At 55.1% G+C, this 16627-nt stretch overlaps 2 protein-coding genes across 3 annotated transcripts in view; both read left to right on the plus strand.

Annotated features, from left to right (window-relative positions):
* Positions 1–16368, plus strand: part of C1QB (complement C1q B chain) — a 124846-nt gene extending 108478 nt beyond the window's left edge. Inside the window, exons 1-3 of one of the 2 annotated variants that reach the window (XM_053208681.1) lie at positions 11188–11365; positions 14264–14476; positions 15646–16368. In XM_053208681.1, coding sequence (XP_053064656.1) covers positions 14287–14476; positions 15646–16220 — 765 coding nt within the window. In that variant the 5' untranslated portion in view covers positions 11188–11365; positions 14264–14286 and the 3' untranslated portion in view covers positions 16221–16368. Of the gene's footprint in view, positions 1–11187; positions 11366–14260; positions 14477–15645 lie in introns of those variants that run through there. The other variant, XM_053208682.1, reaches the window with a different exon arrangement.
* C1QC (complement C1q C chain) lies at positions 2453–7042 on the plus strand. Its single transcript, XM_053208692.1, has 3 exons — positions 2453–2621; positions 2910–3103; positions 6206–7042. Exons 2-3 carry the CDS (start codon positions 2923–2925, stop codon positions 6760–6762), a joined length of 738 nt encoding a protein of 245 aa, XP_053064667.1. The 5' UTR covers positions 2453–2621; positions 2910–2922; the 3' UTR covers positions 6763–7042.
* Positions 16369–16627: the final 259 nt, after the last annotated feature.

Raw genomic sequence — 16627 nt, forward strand, 5'->3', positions numbered from 1 at the left:
TCCCAGGGTCCCACTTAGCCTGTCCAGGAACACTCGGAAGCAAGAAGCCTCGCTATGTCCTCCGTATGTGAAGACAATAAGGAGACCGGGAGTTCAGTCCTAGGCTGTCCATTGCCCTGCACATTTTCTCAAAGGAAGCCATCTGTGCTTTGTGCTGTGCGCACACCACGCAGGCACACCCATCTTCCTCAGGTTGCCTGTGACCCACATTCCCCCATGGAGACCTACTTCCCACTGAAACACGGGCACAGGAATCCCCTTCTTCGGTGCACACCAACCCAGTCCCTTAGATACACCGTGCACACCCCTGGACGTGCACACTAGTTACACCCTCAAACCCACAGTCGTACTTGGGATACAGGTGACACGCAGGGGTGCACCTCCTCCTCACTCTCCAACACGCACATGCCTTAGAAATGCCCCGGTTCTCCCACATGCTGACCCTGTCACACTACACTGGGCCGTCCTCTGAGCCACGGGGACCGTGTCTCCCACCCACTAACTGACACACAAGCAGCCTGGGAGTCCTCACATGCCACCCCCTCCCCAGCACCCTGGCCTCTGACATACACCCAAGACCCTCTCCTGGGGCTGCCCTGCCCTGCCCCCACTGATAGCCTCTGGGGTTTGGGGAGAAGAGAGTGACCCCTCTGTAGCCCCAGCATAGTGCTGGACTCCTCACGGCCTCTCTGCCTCCTTCAGGCCTCCACTCTGCCCCAGCTCTCTGCCTCCTTGCCCAGAACACACTCTCCCACGGACTGGGAAAAGAAGCCCATCTTTGTGTATCTACGATGGGCTGGACATTTCCTAGCCATTGATGCATTTAATCTCAGCAGTCCCTCTTCACTGGTTCAGAGAAAGGAGATCCCTATCCAAGGTCACACTGCCAGAAAGCGGCAGGACCTAGATTTGAACCAGCTCTGCCTGACCCCAAAGTGGAGACCTCCTTTCCTTGTAATGGGACTCAGAGATGTCAGGAGTGCGGGCCCTGTAAGTGGTGGAAGAGACCCGGCTACAGAAATGTGATTGCAGGGAGTCTGGCTGCTCCTTATTCTAAATTCCACCCACACACTGCACACCCTGCCTGCCCTCCCCCTCACTGGGCAAATCACTGGCCAGGCTGGATGGAGGAACGGGCAGAGCTAGGCTGGGCCTGGCTGCTGGGGCAAGGGCGGGCTGAGCATGGGCTGAGGCTGCCACCTGCTGGACAAGACAGACCCAGGTGCAAACGAGATGAGAACTGAAGATGGGAGCCCCAGGTGCCGTTCGGGTCCCCCTCCCCGCCCCCCTGCCAGTGCTGTGTCTATCATTTATGCTTTTCCCAGCCCTACACCTGCTGGGGACTTTCAGGGTCAAGGACATTCACATCCTTGCGCTCATCCCACACTCTGCAGCCCTGTGCCACAGGGTAGAGGGACAGACTGGGAAACTGAGGCCCTAAGGGTCAGTTGGTGAGGCAGGGACAGAGCTCTGAACTCCTGCTCATGCCCGGCACCAGCCTAAGCCCTGTACATGCATCATACACTGGGTCCTCACCACTGCCCTGCATGGGAGCTATTGGAACCCCTCATTCACAGAGGGGGACCTGATGCTCAGGGAGGTCAAACCCCTCACCCCGAGTGACACGGGTGGCAAGTGTGGGGTCAGGGCTGGAGCCCTCTACTGCTCAACAGCCCCTTCCTCTTCTGAATCTTATAGGAGGAGAAGAGGAAGAGAGGAGAGGAGCCTCTCTCGGCTCTGCCCAAACTGGCCCCAACCGGCAACGCCTCACCAGCTCCCACAGGCTGCAAGACCAGATGCAGGGGTGCAGGGAGGCTGGGATCGTCAAGGGCCCCAGCAAAGGGAGAGGCACCGGCATGCGAAGCCTGGGCCTCCCCCACCACCCAGTATACAGATGGGAAGGCTAAGGCCTGGAGGAGCCGAGTGGCAGGGCTGGAAGATCTGAGGCCACTGACTCTGTAGCCAGAGTCCCACCACAGCAGGCTGCTTGCCATCAAAGCTTGTCGTCCTGGGTGTCCACCTCCAAGTACAACCAATGGGAGGGGCAGATGGAAGTTTCTAGAATAAGGCCTGCCACTTGACAAGTGCATATGAGGCTAAGCAGAGGCTAAGCAGAGCAAGACTTTGGACCCCAAGAATGGATTCGCTGTGTGACCTTTGGTAAGGGCTTTCACCTTCCTGGGCCTCGGTTTCCTCATCTGTAAAGGGGGAATTATAACTTCCTCCTAGGAATATTGTAAAATAGCTGAGTCTCAGGCACTGTAAATGCCAACATACGGGGATGGGCTGAACTGGACACACACACACACACACACACACACGCTTCAGCAGATCCGGGGGAGGGGACATTTCCCCTTTTCAGACGCTCATGATCCGGGGCGGGGGTGGGGGGGACACAGGGTCAGCCTAGGTCAGTACCGAAAAGAAAGTATTGAGTCAGGAAGAATGATGGGAAAGGGGATGTGGGACTGGGGGCAGGGTGAGCAGAGGGGAGGGGGCCGCCCAGCCTGCTCTGGGCCCTCTCTGCTGTGTCCGCTCTGACACCGCGTCCTCCAGTCGGGGAGAGGGGAAGCAGATTTGAGGATACCTCTGTGATCAGACCAGAATCCTGCCACTCCCAGGTGAGGCCAAGACCCCGGCTGAGAGGGAGCAAATGGCAGTTTCTCCCTGCTACCTCCCTGAAACATGGGGACAGCTTGATTTGTGAGAGGAAGGAGGGTCCCCATCACTGCTGAGCTAAAGGTCCCGGCTCAGAGAAGAGGCCCCATCCTCCATCCATCCTGTGGTCCCAGGACCCAAGGGGCATGGGGCCTGGGGAAGGGACCTATAGGCTCCTGAGGGCTGTCAAAAGACCAGCGAGGAGGGTGAGTGAGGGGCCAGGGGGCCAACTCAGCTCTCTCCCTACCCAGATCCTTCCCCAGGATGGACACGGTGTCCAGCTCCCGGCCCCCCCTTGGACTAAACCTGCTGGTGCTCTTGCTGGTGCTGCCACTTGGGGGCCAGGCCAGCACAGGCTGCTATGGGATCCCCGGGATGCCAGGCCTGCCGGGGGCCCCAGGGAAGGACGGACACGATGGCCTGCCAGGGCCCAAGGGTGAGCCAGGTGAGTCTGCTGGGCTTCTGGGGAGGGGTCACCTAAGACCTGGGGGCAGCAGGCACAGTGTGCATCTGGCGCTAACCTGGGGGAGAAGGGCAGCGACTTGTTGGCGAGAAGTACAGTCCCTACGGACGCACCTGCTCCCAGGACAGAGTCCAGCTTTCCCAGCAGGTGTAACCCCTCTTTTCTCAGAGCCCAGGCCTTGGTCCTCCATATTCCCCTCTCTGTGCCTCAGTTTCTCATCTGACAACAGGGAGAGAACAAAAGCACCTGCCCCAGAAGGTGGCAGGGAGGATCACAGGAGATGACCCACCTGAAGACCTTTGACAAACTCTAAAGTGCTGTGCTGTTTATTACAGCGCCTCCATCCATCACCTGCCCTGCAACACGGACCCCTGGGGGGGGGGTGGCCCATGTAGGGAATGTCCGCAATGCACAGAGGGCTGGCTTCAGTTCCCAGCCCTACCACTTCCCTGTGCAGAGCGCCTCAGTCTCCTCATCTATAAAATGGGGAGATAGTACCTACTGCACGGGGTGCTGTAAGGGGAGGATTAAGTGAGTTCCTACTAAAGAAGCATCCAGCACATGGTAGGTCTCAGTAAGTGTAGGCTCTGTGTGGTATAGCTGTTGTCCTCACTGTTTTTATGGGAGATCTGTGCTCACCCGTCTCCCTGGGATCCTGGGTAGTTGGGCCATGGGGAGTGAGAAGTCAGGATTGCAGATTGATGGGCAAGCCCTAGCATGAGCCAAGGGGGCTGAGAACATGAAGGGGCCCTGGTGCTGAGCAAGCACCAGAGTCTGGGGGCGACTTGTTTGTCAGAAGGTGCGTATCCAGGATGCAGCGTGTCTGGAGCCAGCGTGGGTGAGACTGGGGTGAGGTTGGGCAGAAGTGATGGAGGGGGTTGTTGGCAGAGGCAGTGGGGGTGTGGGAGGCCGGTGGCAAGGAACGTCCTTAGGGATTTCCCCACCGTCATCTTCTCTCCTGGCAATAGAATGGGATTTTGCCAACATTCCAGAAGGAATTCTCTAATTCAAGGTGAGCCGAATAAGGCTCTCGGTTCTGCCATCTTTTGAGATCCCCTACCGCACGCTGCCTCTGGCCATCTCACAGCTCAGTGGCTGATGGCCACCAATTATTGAGCGCCTACTACATACCAGCCATGGTTCCAAATGCTCAGCATATGCTTACCTTACAGGGTAGATAAAATTGTTAACTCTGTTTTGCAAGTGAGAAAACTGAGGCCAAAATCCTTTTTAAAAGTGCCTGACTGCCATTTTACAAATGTCAAACTTGAGGTTCAGAGAGTTGGAGGAACTTGCCCAAGTCACACTGTGGAATCCTGTCCCGCTCCAAAGTGCCTTTAGTCACTACCTTCCCCTGCCTCTCAGGCCCCTTCCCAGTGCATGTCCTCCCCCTCCCAATCAGTTGTCTGGAGGGATGAGACATGGCCCTGCATCACTGACAACTGTCACCAGGAGCTGACCCTATGGAGCACTTCCTATGAGGTGCCCAGCACATGCCTTCTCCCACTCCAAGCTCCCAGAAGCTCTCTGGGATCTCTATTATATCCTTTCCTCAATTAGGCAAGCAGAGGCTTGGGGAGGGGAGGTCACCTGCCCAGGGTCACACAGCTTTAGCCTGGATCTGTTGGATCCTCAACCCCCTCTCCTAACCCCAGGACCAAACAGGCTCACAAACCATAGAGGATCTGTCACAAATAGGTCTGCACAGACACCCAACCCTAAGGAAGTAGGAAACGGCCATGAGGGCTGGCAGAGTTGGCCAAAGAGGGCTTCCTGGAGGAGGAGACTAGAGCCAGGCCCTAAAAGATGAGTACAGTTTGGAAAGGGGAGAAAAATCTCACAGAGGCTCAGATAATCAGGGCTGTCACAAGAATCACATCCTCTGACTGGGACTCAGCCAGACTTGATTTTCGATCCTGACTCCACCTCCTAATGGCTGCGTGGCCTTGAGCAAGTCTTTGGCCTCAGTTTCCTCATCTGTAATATGAGAGAAATGGAACCAGCCCAGGTGTCATAGGGGCTCCAGTGGGCTGAATGGGGCCGGGGGAGCTGGAGAAATCAACCCCCTTGGTGGGGGCCACTTCTGTTTGGGCTCCATCCAGTGATTCCCATGTGCTAAGCCGGCCTGGGGTGGTTCCATCTCAGGAAGGGATACAGGTTTTGTGGGGCTCTGAACCTTATAAAATATTGAGGCCTCTCTTTAAAAAATAATACAAAATTATAGGTACATTTGACTGCGGGGAAGGGGGTGGTGACACAAATCTACGCGTGCTACAGGATTGTACTAGAACTATACACACACACGTGCAAATGAACGCACGTGCAAAGTGGATCGTCCAAAGGTGAGTTTTCCCGTTTTGATATCGTACTTTAGTTATGCAAGATGTGCTGCTGGGGAAAACTAAGCAAAGAATACATGGGCTCTTCTTGCCCCCCCCCCTTTTTCTTGGCAACTTCCTGTGAATCTATAATTATTTCAACATAAAAAGTCGACAAAATTTTAAGAGTAATGTTAGGCAAAGGGCCTTGAAGGGGCCAGCGCAAGTTAATGGGGCCTAAAGAATAAGTTTCATGAGCTTTCCAGGAAATGGGCCTCCGACCAATCTTCTGATTTTTGTCAAGAAACACTCAGAAGCAAAACTGTCAGGTGAGGTTTGGATTTGTTAATGTTGGGCTCTAAATAAAACGTTTAAGAAAACACCATGCAGGCCACACAGAAGCTCTCTGAGGCCACACGCTGGCTGTGGGTTGACAGTCAAGGCCTCTGACGTGCTCTCTGAGACCCTGCCCGGTTCTGACACCTCCTGAGGCTGGCGAGTCCCACCCTCTCCACCGTAAATGTGGAAACTGAAGCCAAGGGACAGGGGAGCGTCTTAGCGCTCGGAGAACAAGTCCATGGGGGAGGCCGGACCCCAACCAGGGCCTCCCTCCAACTCTCTGCATGCTTACCCCCAGGTGATCCAGTCCATCTGGAGAAGGACATTCCAGAGACCAAACTCTGGTGGCAAGTCCCCTGGAGGACACCCAGGGTCCCTGTTCCTGTCCCATGCCCCATCACTTCCTTCCCACCTACTCTCTCCCCAGGAATCCCAGCTATCCCTGGAACTCAAGGACCCAAGGGTCAGAAGGGAGAACGCGGCACACCTGGGCATCCCGGGAAAAATGGCCCCACGGGAATGGCTGGTAGTCCAGGGGTTCCCGGCCTCATGGGACCCCCTGGGGAGCCGGGCGAGGAGGGCAGATACAAGCAGAAGCACCAGTCTGTCTTCACGGTCACACGGCAGACATCCCAGTACCCCACGGCCAACAGCCTGGTCAAGTTCAACGTAGCCATCACCAACCCGCAGGGCGATTATGACACAAGCACCGGCAAGTTCACCTGCAGAGTCCCGGGTCTTTACTACTTTGTGTACCACACGTCGCAGACGGCCAACCTGTGCGTGCTGCTGTACCGGAGTGGTGTCAGGGTGACCACCTTCTGTGACCACCTGTCCAACAGGAAGCAGGTCAGCTCGGGCGGTGTGCTGCTGCAGCTACAGGCGGGTGAGCAGGTATGGCTGGCGGTCAATGACTACAACGGCATGGTGGGCACCGAAGGCTCGGACAGCGTCTTCTCTGGCTTCCTGCTCTTTCCTGACTAGGGCAGCCAGGCCCGCTCCAGGCCCGGGGCCGCCCCGCTCCCCTCAGCTTCCCTGCAAGAACCGCTGTGCCCAGGCCCTTCTCCCCACCTGATGGACTCCTCCTCCAGGAAGCCCGCCCTGACGCCCTTGCCCCAACTTCTCTCCCTCCTCCGAACTCCTTCAGGAGTCACTGCTTTGAGACTTAACCAGCACCCTCTAACCCTGTCGATGGTTTTTTTTTTCCCCAAGTCTCCGGAAAGGCAAGGTGATATATAAATAAATAAATAAATGGAAAAATGTGGCACGGTTCAGGCTTCTCACTGCCAAGTCCTCAAAGGAGCAGGCCTCTTCATCCTCAGCTTTGCACCTGTCACAGCCACCCATGGGCTCTAGACTCAGAGCATCCAGTTGGTGTTCAGTTAAAGGTTGGTGCCAGTGTTAAGACACTCAGCATCCTGTGGCCATTTCAGAGAGGGATGCTCCAGTGTGATTAAAGGCTGCAAGAGGTCCCCAATGTGCCATCTGTTGTCACTTGTTTGGGTGACAGGTGCTACTGTCATTAAAGGTATCTGTGCTCACAGGCAAACAGGAGTGTTTGAATTCCCAGGCCTATGTTGACCTATGCTGAAGTTTGGAAGCACCTGTGGGCTCAGGTAAGCCCAATGTAGACAAAGAACAGATCTGTAATGGATTTGTGCCCAATTAATGAGTTAATGGGGGTGAATGAATGAATGAACAGTGGGTAAATGAGTGACTAAAAGCAGAGTAAATGAATGAGTGCATTTAAAAAATCTTAATAGCTTGTATTTATTGAGCACTTACTATACCCCAGGCATGATGCTAACCGATCTATTAAGTCATTAATATTCATCACGGTGCTCTGAGATGGGCATGAATCAGTGAGGCAGTGAGACTCTGTCCCCAGTTTCACCCCGAATACTGGCAAACTCTGGGAGCCTCCAAGAGATCAACTAACACCACTGCTGCCCACAAGCCACCAGGCTTCCCCTGCAAGGTTCCTGACGGTTGGGCCCAGCAAGTATGATCCTTGCTGGAGGACCAGGAGGTTAGACACTAGCCACAGCACTTCCACTGTGGTGACCATGAGAAGGGCTGACAGTTCAAATTCAAAAATGATAGAAAGCATAACGTTCCTGTGCAGACTGCCAGTCCAGCCTCGGAGCCCAGGGAGACCCAAAGTTTGCTCAGGCGTAGGAGAACCTGCCTGGGCCTAGCTGGGATCTCAGCTTGGTTCCACAAGGCCCCGTGGAGCTCACAGAGACACCAGCCCACTGAGGTGGGCTGAACAACAGGCGGCTGCGGCCTAATTCCACGACTACCTCCATCCACTTTGGCTCCTTTGTTCGTGAGAGGAGACATTTCACACCCCCCACGCCTTTGCCGTGATCCTGCACAGCCCCCCCCTCCCACTCACACGAATCCTCATCCACCTGGACAATACACACTCAACTGTCAGGGTTCAACACAAAGATCACCCCTCCTCCACGGAACCTTCCCCAATTTCCCATTTGTGTCCCCACAGTGACCTCCAGAGCCTTGGATCACAAACTCCTGTCTTTTTAGAGCCTTGGTTCTCCAATCTGGTGGCACAGCAAAATCATCTGCAGATTTGTTTACAAGAAAAAAAAAAAGATTTCTGGAATCAAGGCTTTTTTTCATAAAAGTTTGCAGAGGACGGGGATATGGGTGAGTAGGTTGTTGGCCAGGTGAAGTCAAAGCACATAGTTCTCGGGGCGCCTGGGTGGCTCAGTCAATTAAGCATCCGACTTTGGCTCAGGTCATCATCTCTGGGTTTGTGAGTTCGAGTCCCACATGGGCTCTTGGCTATCAGTGCAAAGCCTGCTTTGGATCCTCTGTCTTCCTCTCCCTGCCCCTCCCCCACTCTCAAAAATAAATAAACATTAAAAAAAAATAAAGCACATGGTCCTCTAGCTGGTTTTCATACACTCACTCACTGACACGTCTGCCCTCTCCGCTAGACGGTGAGTATCCCTGAGGCCACTTTGATAGACGCCTAGCACATAGGAGGGGCATGGGAAATACCCCAGATGGGAAGGAAGGAGGGCTACACACACACACACACACACACACACACACACACACACGCACGCGAGAGGGAACAGAGGCAAAGGCCTAGGAACCCAGCCTGGTTCACGGGGTGCCTCTGGCCAGGTCGCAGGGCCACTCTCTTCATGACTCTCCTCCATCAACCACTTAGCAGTCTGCCCAGCAGTGCCCCGAGTGATACATCTTTCTTCTCATTTCTCTTTTGTTTAAAAAATCAATACACCGTTTATGTGGGCCACAGTGTCAGATCAGAAACCTGTACTTTGGAAGCGACAATTTTTTTTTTTTTTTTTGCCATTTTTGTTTTCCATAATTGTTTCCTTGTTGTTCTCTCTTTGTCAGGAGAGACAGGCCTTTGAAAATGCCAGCTTGTCTGCTGGGCTGAGGGAAACCTGGCGAGGGTTTCTAAGGGGGGGCAGGCAAGGGAGGTTGGGACAGGGACAGGAAAAAGACACGCCAAGCTGCAAGGAATGCCTTTTTGACCACAAGATATGGAGGGTTTATAAGTTTCAGGGATGCGAGCAATGATTTCACAGATACAGAGACCAGCTGGCTCCTACTCAGGGGCCACGGTCCAGGGACCCCTCTGCGCCTGGTCCCTGATCCACACTTGGCTCCCCATGCTCCCAGGCTCCAAGAACTCGACCTTCTCTTCATAAATATAGCACTGTCCCCAGGTTTGCATCGGGGGCCTACCAAAAGCTGAGCCCTGGACATGCCAGGTTACCTCACTGGCCCCCCACAACCCATGCCCCCACATTCATATTTGGGTAACTGAGGCCAATAAATGTGCCTGAGGCCACATAGCTGGAAAAAGGCAAAGCTGGGATTTAAACTTGGCAGGGGCTGATTCCAAAAGCCCATGCCCATACTCTGCTCCCTGCTTCTTTCTGTTCTTAGTCTCAAACTGTCTACCCCAAGTTCAAGCTCACCTATTCCCATTGCCATTGGGAACCCACAGAAGGACCCTGGACCCGCAACCTACGAATCTACAATTTTCTAGGTTCAGAGACCAGCTGGTACAGAGCTCCACCCTTCTCCCTGCCCAGAATACACTGCCTTTCCCTCCTCATCCAGCCCGAGTCCCTTCCCGTCTATAGTTGGCTGAGCCCAGAGACCCTTTGGTTTTATCAAATAAGTCTTTTCCTTCCCTAACACCCACTGCAGGTAACACTTAATTTCCATCAATCAGCATCCACAAGCCCAAAGATATTCTATCTCCAAGCACAAGTAGGGCCCTCCTGACCTATGGCAGCTCCTGGTGCCAGCTGGGCAACCATCCCTGTGAGGGGCATCACGGTGCCTTAGATGCAGCCTCCGCAAACAGGCTGAGAGTCTGGGGCCAGGGGTGCCTTGCTCTGAGGCCTGCACCTGCCCCTTGTATGAGGTGTGGGCTCCGGCAGTCCCCTCCTTTTTCTGACATTTGTCACAGAAGCCATGAAACCACTGTGTCATTCAATGTTGAACACCAGTCTCCCCAAGTAGAAGCAATTCCCCTGGGGACAGGAGCCATGGCTGGTTTGCTTGTGGGTCTGTCTCCAGCACCTAGCACAGAGAGGCTCGTGGTAACTATTTATTCTTTCTCCCCTCCGAGCCTCAGTTTCCCATACATAAGGTGAGGGGAAGGAGCTGGGTGACCTCCAAGCGCCTCTCCAGCCCTGACTTGGTGTGATTCCAGGATCAACAAGCAATAAGCCCCTGCCTCTGTCCATTATTGTCATCAGCGTCGAGCCCTGCTGGAAGCAGAGGAAGGGCTATAAATAAATAATAACCACATTTAAAATTCATTATTAGATAATTTTCTGAGAACAGGGCAAGAGCAGAAGGACAGAATGGGAAGAGGCAGAGAAGATGAACCCAGAAAAGGGAAGCCTGAGACATGGCGTGATATTAACAACTGACATGTGTGCTGCACTTTACGCTTTACCCTCCACGATCCCAGATGAGCTCCCCAGTGCCCCATGCCGTCTATAGAGCAGGTATAGTCCCACCACAGAGCAGAGGAAATGGGGGCTCCCTTGGGTTCTCTTGGCTGAGAACATTTAGACCCCTGTTTGAGACCTTAGGAATCACACTCTGATGAGTGGCAGAGCCAGATCACGGATCCAGGTTCCTAACTCCAAATCCAGTGCTCAGGCACCAGGCCAGCCATGTTCTCGTTTCAATGAGGAACAGCTACGTCTGCTGTAGGGGATCACAAGGTCAGGGGCCTTGGCACGCAAGCCACCGGTTGTGGACATTCTCCCAGGACAGACTGTTCCCCCAACAGCTGCTGAGCTGGCGAAACCAAAGTGGCCACCTACCCACCGCATTTACAGTAAACCCCTCCCGATTGCAGAAATGCGGCCTGAAACTGCCGGATGGGCTGAGAGTGGAGGGGGCCATCCTGCTGGGCCCATGGGAGGGGGCCCTCAGGGGAAGGCCCTTCCTGTCTCTGGGGAATGGAACTTCCCCTTTGGACCGAGAGCAGCAGGCTCCTGGCTCCCAGCCCCACTGCTGCCCAGCCGAGCGGCCCTACAGGACACAAAGTTCCCAGGTGAGGACGGGGCTCAGGACCTGGGGGGACTGGCCAGCTGGACAATATGGCGGAGGGTGATGATTCCCAAAGTGTAGACTTTGAATCTCTGCCTTGGGCGATTAACAGTGTGGACCCCCAGGCCCAACCCCAGACCTGGGGAACCAAACTTCCCGTGGGTGCACTTGTGTATCTACTATTGCCCGGGACCCCAGGTGATGGGAGCAGCCTAAAATGGGAGCCACCAACATAAGGGCTTTGGAATCACCAAGACTCAAGCTGAGTCCTGCTTCTGTGTCTTAGATGCTGGTGACCTGGGGCAAGTCATGTAACCCCTCTCATCCTAGACCCTCTCTGGGAATGATGGAACGTTCTAGGGGCCCTAGGAGCCCTGAAGGAGATTAAGCTCACTCAGCGCTTAGTGAACTACCTGGTTCAAGATATGTCAGAGGCCGAGGTGGAATTAGAACCCAGGCCCCCCTTCACCCAGCCCAGCACTTTTCCAGCACCGGCCTTCTCTCATTCGCTCTCCGTCTGCTGAGAATAGCTCAGCTTGACTCTTTCAAGGAACGAATTTGCCTCGTAGGTGGAGCTGCGATTAGTGGTTAGTTGGTCTGATAACTAACTGCATGTTTATAAAGGCGGGCGTGGGATCAGACACCACACTAGAGACCTCATTCCTCTCAGATGCCATCTCTTGCCATCCTCTGGCGGTCCTGTGGGTAGCAGTTAACTCTGCCAAAGAGGCCCAGAGAGGTTAAGGCACTTGTCTCAGGCCGTACAGCGAGGTGGCAGTTTGAAGTCTCGTCGGTCTGACTCCAAGTCAGGGAAAAGGAGCTGTCGGGGCTGGAAGGAGAGGGGAGGGTTGGCGACATGGGAAAGATGTGAGGGGCAAGGCCGACGGTGGTGATGGATGGCGAGGGCAGGGCTCGGACCAGATGCCCAGCTCTGAGACTCGGCGGCCCCTGAGATGCATCTTCCCACTCCCCCTGCCACCTTCTGCTTCCCTAGGAAGCCTGGGTCTCACTGTGGGTCTGGACCCGCTGTCCCCATCGCCCCGACCCCGTTTGCGCTCTCCACCGCTGGGCTGTACCCACCTGAGATCTCCTCTCCCTGAGCCCTATCTCCCAAAGGGGCTGGCCCCTGCTTTACTTTTCCAACCATCCTCCATCATATCCCAACGCTTGGGGATTCCTGGATGGCAGGGATAATACAAAAATAGCGAATATTCCTTTAGCATTTCTGGCGTGCCAGGGCCCACATCATCTATCCTCCCACCAACCCTATGTGGCAAGGATTAGTATTATCCCCATTTCATGGAAGGGGAAACTCGCCAGAGAGGAGAAGCGATTTGCCTGGGGCCCTCCCCTGCGAGTGGACCCTGATTTGGACCCTGGAAGCGCGGCTGTCCTTCTGACCCCAGAGACCTCTCACCACCGCCTCTGACACATCCTGCTCTCTGGGCAGCAACAGCAGCAGGAACAGTAACCATAAAATAGCCTCCTTCACCGAGCGCCAGCCCCGTACCCAGTGCTGCTCAAAACACAGCCACTCATGAGCCCCCGTCAGGCTGTCTGGCTCCAAAGCCCACGTTTTAAACTACCAGGTTTAACAGCCTCCTAGCAGAACACCCTGTGAGTTTTAAGGTCTAGTGGACGTGGTAGGTGCTCGGAAAGGCTGCTTGGAATCCCAGCCACAAGGCAGCTGTGTGACCTTGATGGAGGTTCCTGCCCTCTCCAGTACCCAGTTTCCGCATCTGTAGAAGGAGAGAGCTGGGGGCTTTATTGGGGCGGGAGGGGCTGTTGTAAAGACCACATTAAATGAGATAGTAGCACATAAAGTATTTGGCCCAGAGCCTGGCTAAGTGCCCAATGCATGGATTACTGAAGTTGTCAAATCTGTCATTTTGTAAAACCTCCAGGAACGGGTACTTATGCAAAGATAATCGTTTTAGGTTAAATTTATATTATGTGAATGTCACCTCAATTTTTCAAAAAACTTTGGACTAGAATGTTAAGGGCGCTTCCGTCTTGAGAATCCATGCTGAGGGGCTCTGGCTGTGCCGACCAGCTCGGTTCTTCCTAGTTCCCTGGTATTCGGCAGGGGCCGGCCCTTCCCACTCGCCGGGGCCTGCGGAGGGACCTGAGAACATCCCATCAGCAGAGATGGCCTGGGGTGCTGGCAGGGATACCTGCTTCAGAGCCAGACGGGCCTGGGTTTGAATCCTGGCTACAGTCCTTCCCGTGTGACCGTGAGCCGGTGTCTTGGCCTCTTTGAGCTTCAGGGTCCTTGTTGGTATGAAAATAATAGCTTTTTCCAGGCAGGGCCGCTCTGAGGATGTCAAGTGGCCCAAAGCCCGCAAATCACAGCCTTGACCTCCCATCCCTCTGACCCCTCACTCCCCTCCAGCCTCACTGGCCTCCCAGCTGGCCCTCAACACTCCAGGCTCTCTGTCCTCCCTCTAGGCCTTTGCCTCCACTTCCTTTCCTCCCAGAACACTCTTGCCCCAGCCCTTTCTGAACCTCTGGGTCCTGGCCTGAACACCACTTCTCGGAGACGCTGCCCCCATCTAGAAGACGTTCCTAATGGGAGGACTTCTTCTCCCAGAAAACCATCCACCCGCCCCTCAAGCCTGGTTACTCTGCCTCCAGGCACCCTACGTTCCTCACAGATCGCTCTGCACTGTCTCTCTTTCCATTTACTTGAATGTTGACCTGTTTACTGCCTGCCTTCCCCTCGAAGGCCAGCTCCGTGAAGGCAGGGGCCGTATCCTTCTTACCCCAGCACCCAGCGCGGGGTCCGGTCTGGTAGCTGGCACACGCTCGGTGAACGCACGGACGAGCGGATGCATGAGTGAAGAAACGCGAGGAGTCTCCATGGTGGTAAAACCCACTCCACCTTCTCCCCCCACCCCTGCAGGAGGTAGCTGAGCCGGGCCAGTGATGAAGACCGTGAGGGATGGCGTCTTAGCATCCCTGCTGCTGCTGCTGCTGCTGTTCCTGTTTCTGCTTGAGGTCTCTTGGGCCCAAAGCAGCTGCACCGGGCACCCGGCCATCCCCGGCATCCCGGGCATTCCCGGGGCACCGGGCTCTCCTGGCACACCCGGGACCCCAGGGATAAAAGGAGAGAAAGGTACTGCAGGCTTTGGGGTTACTCCCATGTCATCGAGCCAGGCCCTGTCTCCTGCCCCCCCAGTCACAGCTGCCTACCTGAGAGATCGCACAAGCCCCCACAAATCCATCGGCTTGCCAAGGCCCACCCCCCACCCCGACCCCTGCAATGACTCTGCAAGGAGGGGATTCTGATTCCCATTTTACAGCCGGAAAAACTGATGCCCAGGAAGGCTATCAACTTGCCCAAGGGAGCCCAGTAAATGTTGAGGCTGAGATCAGGCCATGGCTCTCTTACCCTTAACTCCGGGTAGAGAGACAGAAAACCACTGCAGTGGCTGTCTCCCCGGGAAGTGGCTACCCAGCTCTCAACTATTTCCTCACCCATACAATGCAGGCAGATACTTTGTGGGGTTGTCACAGGGTTCAAAGGAGACTTCCTGCCATGAAACCCCACCCCCACCCCCAGAAAATGCCGTTCATCCGTTCATTTAACCAAAACCAACCACCGTCCTCACATAACCGCGTGTAACCCACACAATCTCGCAAACTACCATCATCCCCATTGTACAGAGGAGGACGCTGAGTCCCGGAGAACGTGCCTCCGTCAAGGTGACCCGATGAATAATGGCAGGTGGGGCAGGAGGACATCCATCTGTCCCCTGGGCCTGTGCTCTCAGCCACTATACTCCACCACTTTACTGGAAAAGAGGTTTAATCTCGCGCTGTGCCGAACCAAGGGGCAGCGGCTGCTTGGAGTGGCCATGAGAAGGCTTCCAAGGCCCCCTGGAAGCCCACTGCACAGGAAAGAATGCTGGGATTGATTAAAGATGTCTGCCCTGGGGGAGCGAGTGGAGAGGGATAGCACATGTGCCAAGAATTCATTATCCCCGCTCCAGGCATTAAGCCCAAACAAGGGGAGCCTGGATGAGCTGGTGAGGAGGGCAGGCCCAGCACTTTCCCTAAGGAGACACCACCCTCCACACCTCGGGCGTCAGTTCCCATTGCTGCCAGGCACATCGCAGACTCAGAAAGCTGGGCTGGAAGGAGAACCCCCACCGCCAGGGAAGCTGAGGCCCAGAGAGAAGCAGGGACATGTCAGAAGTTACACGGCCAGGCTCCCTGCCTCCCAGCCCGGGGCTCCTTCCGTGGTTCTCTGGCCCATCATTTCTCCCGTCTCTCCTTTTCCAGGGCTGCCAGGGCTGGCTGGAGACCATGGTGAGTTTGGGGAGAAGGGAGACCCAGGGATTCCTGGGAATCCAGGAAAAGTAGGCCCCAAGGGCCCCGTTGGCCCCAAAGGTTCCCCAGGGCCCCCCGGAGCCCGCGGCCCCAAGGGTGAATCAGGAGACTACAAGGCCACACAGAAAATCGCCTTCTGTGCCAAGAGGACCATCAACAGTGCCCTTCGGCGGGACCAGGCCATCCGCTTTGACCAGGTGATCACCAACCTGAACAACAACTACGAATCTCGAAGCGGCAAGTTCACCTGCAGGGTGCCCGGCATTTACTACTTCACCTACCATGCCAGCTCGCGAGGAAACCTCTGCGTGAACCTCATGCGGGGCCGGGAGCAAATGCAGAAGGTGGTTACCTTCTGCGACTACGTCCACAACACCTTCCAGGTCTCCACGGGCAGCATGGTCCTCAAGCTGAAGCAGGGGGAGAACGTCTTCCTGCAGGCCACTGACAAGAACTCCCTGGTGGGCATAGAAGGTGCCAACAGCATCTTCTCTGGGTTCCTGCTCTTCCCAGATGTGGAGGCATGAGCTGTGGGGCTGACTGCCTCCCTCCCCAACCCCACCCCCACCAGCAATGCTCACGTTACCCCCACCACTCCCCCACCCAGCCAAACCACACAGAAGGGCTCCATGGATGTTCCTGAAAGAATGAGTAAATAAAATTTTCAAAGGCCAAGGAAGTGGTCTAATTCAACTCTGCGTCCCAGCAGCTGGCACATAGTAGGTGCCCAGAAATGCTGCTTAAATGCTGGTTGGACGACTGTACAACCAATAATGAATGAATGAATGAATGACCTCTGAAAACAGAAACTGTATCTGATTGGAGGTGTCTGCAGAGCCAGATTCTGTGCCCAGCTCTGTGACAGCCACATAGTGGGAGACGGGGAGGGAACACCAGCTAGGGAGCAACTTCTATGCTCCGAGCACTGGGCTAG

This window comes from Acinonyx jubatus, chromosome C1 (assembly GCF_027475565.1).
Source record: "Acinonyx jubatus isolate Ajub_Pintada_27869175 chromosome C1, VMU_Ajub_asm_v1.0, whole genome shotgun sequence".
In the NCBI taxonomy this organism is placed as follows: domain Eukaryota; kingdom Metazoa; phylum Chordata; class Mammalia; order Carnivora; family Felidae; genus Acinonyx; species Acinonyx jubatus.

Bases quoted from the DNA above. Each gene is read 5' to 3' on its own strand.
- C1QC (XM_053208692.1), top strand. From the start codon at position 2,923: ATGGACACGGTGTCCAGCTCCCGGCCCCCCCTTGGACTAAACCTGCTG. The intron at 3,104-6,205 runs GTGAGTCTGCTG...CTCTCTCCCCAG, and splicing joins AGGGCCCAAGGGTGAGCCAG to GAATCCCAGCTATCCCTGGA.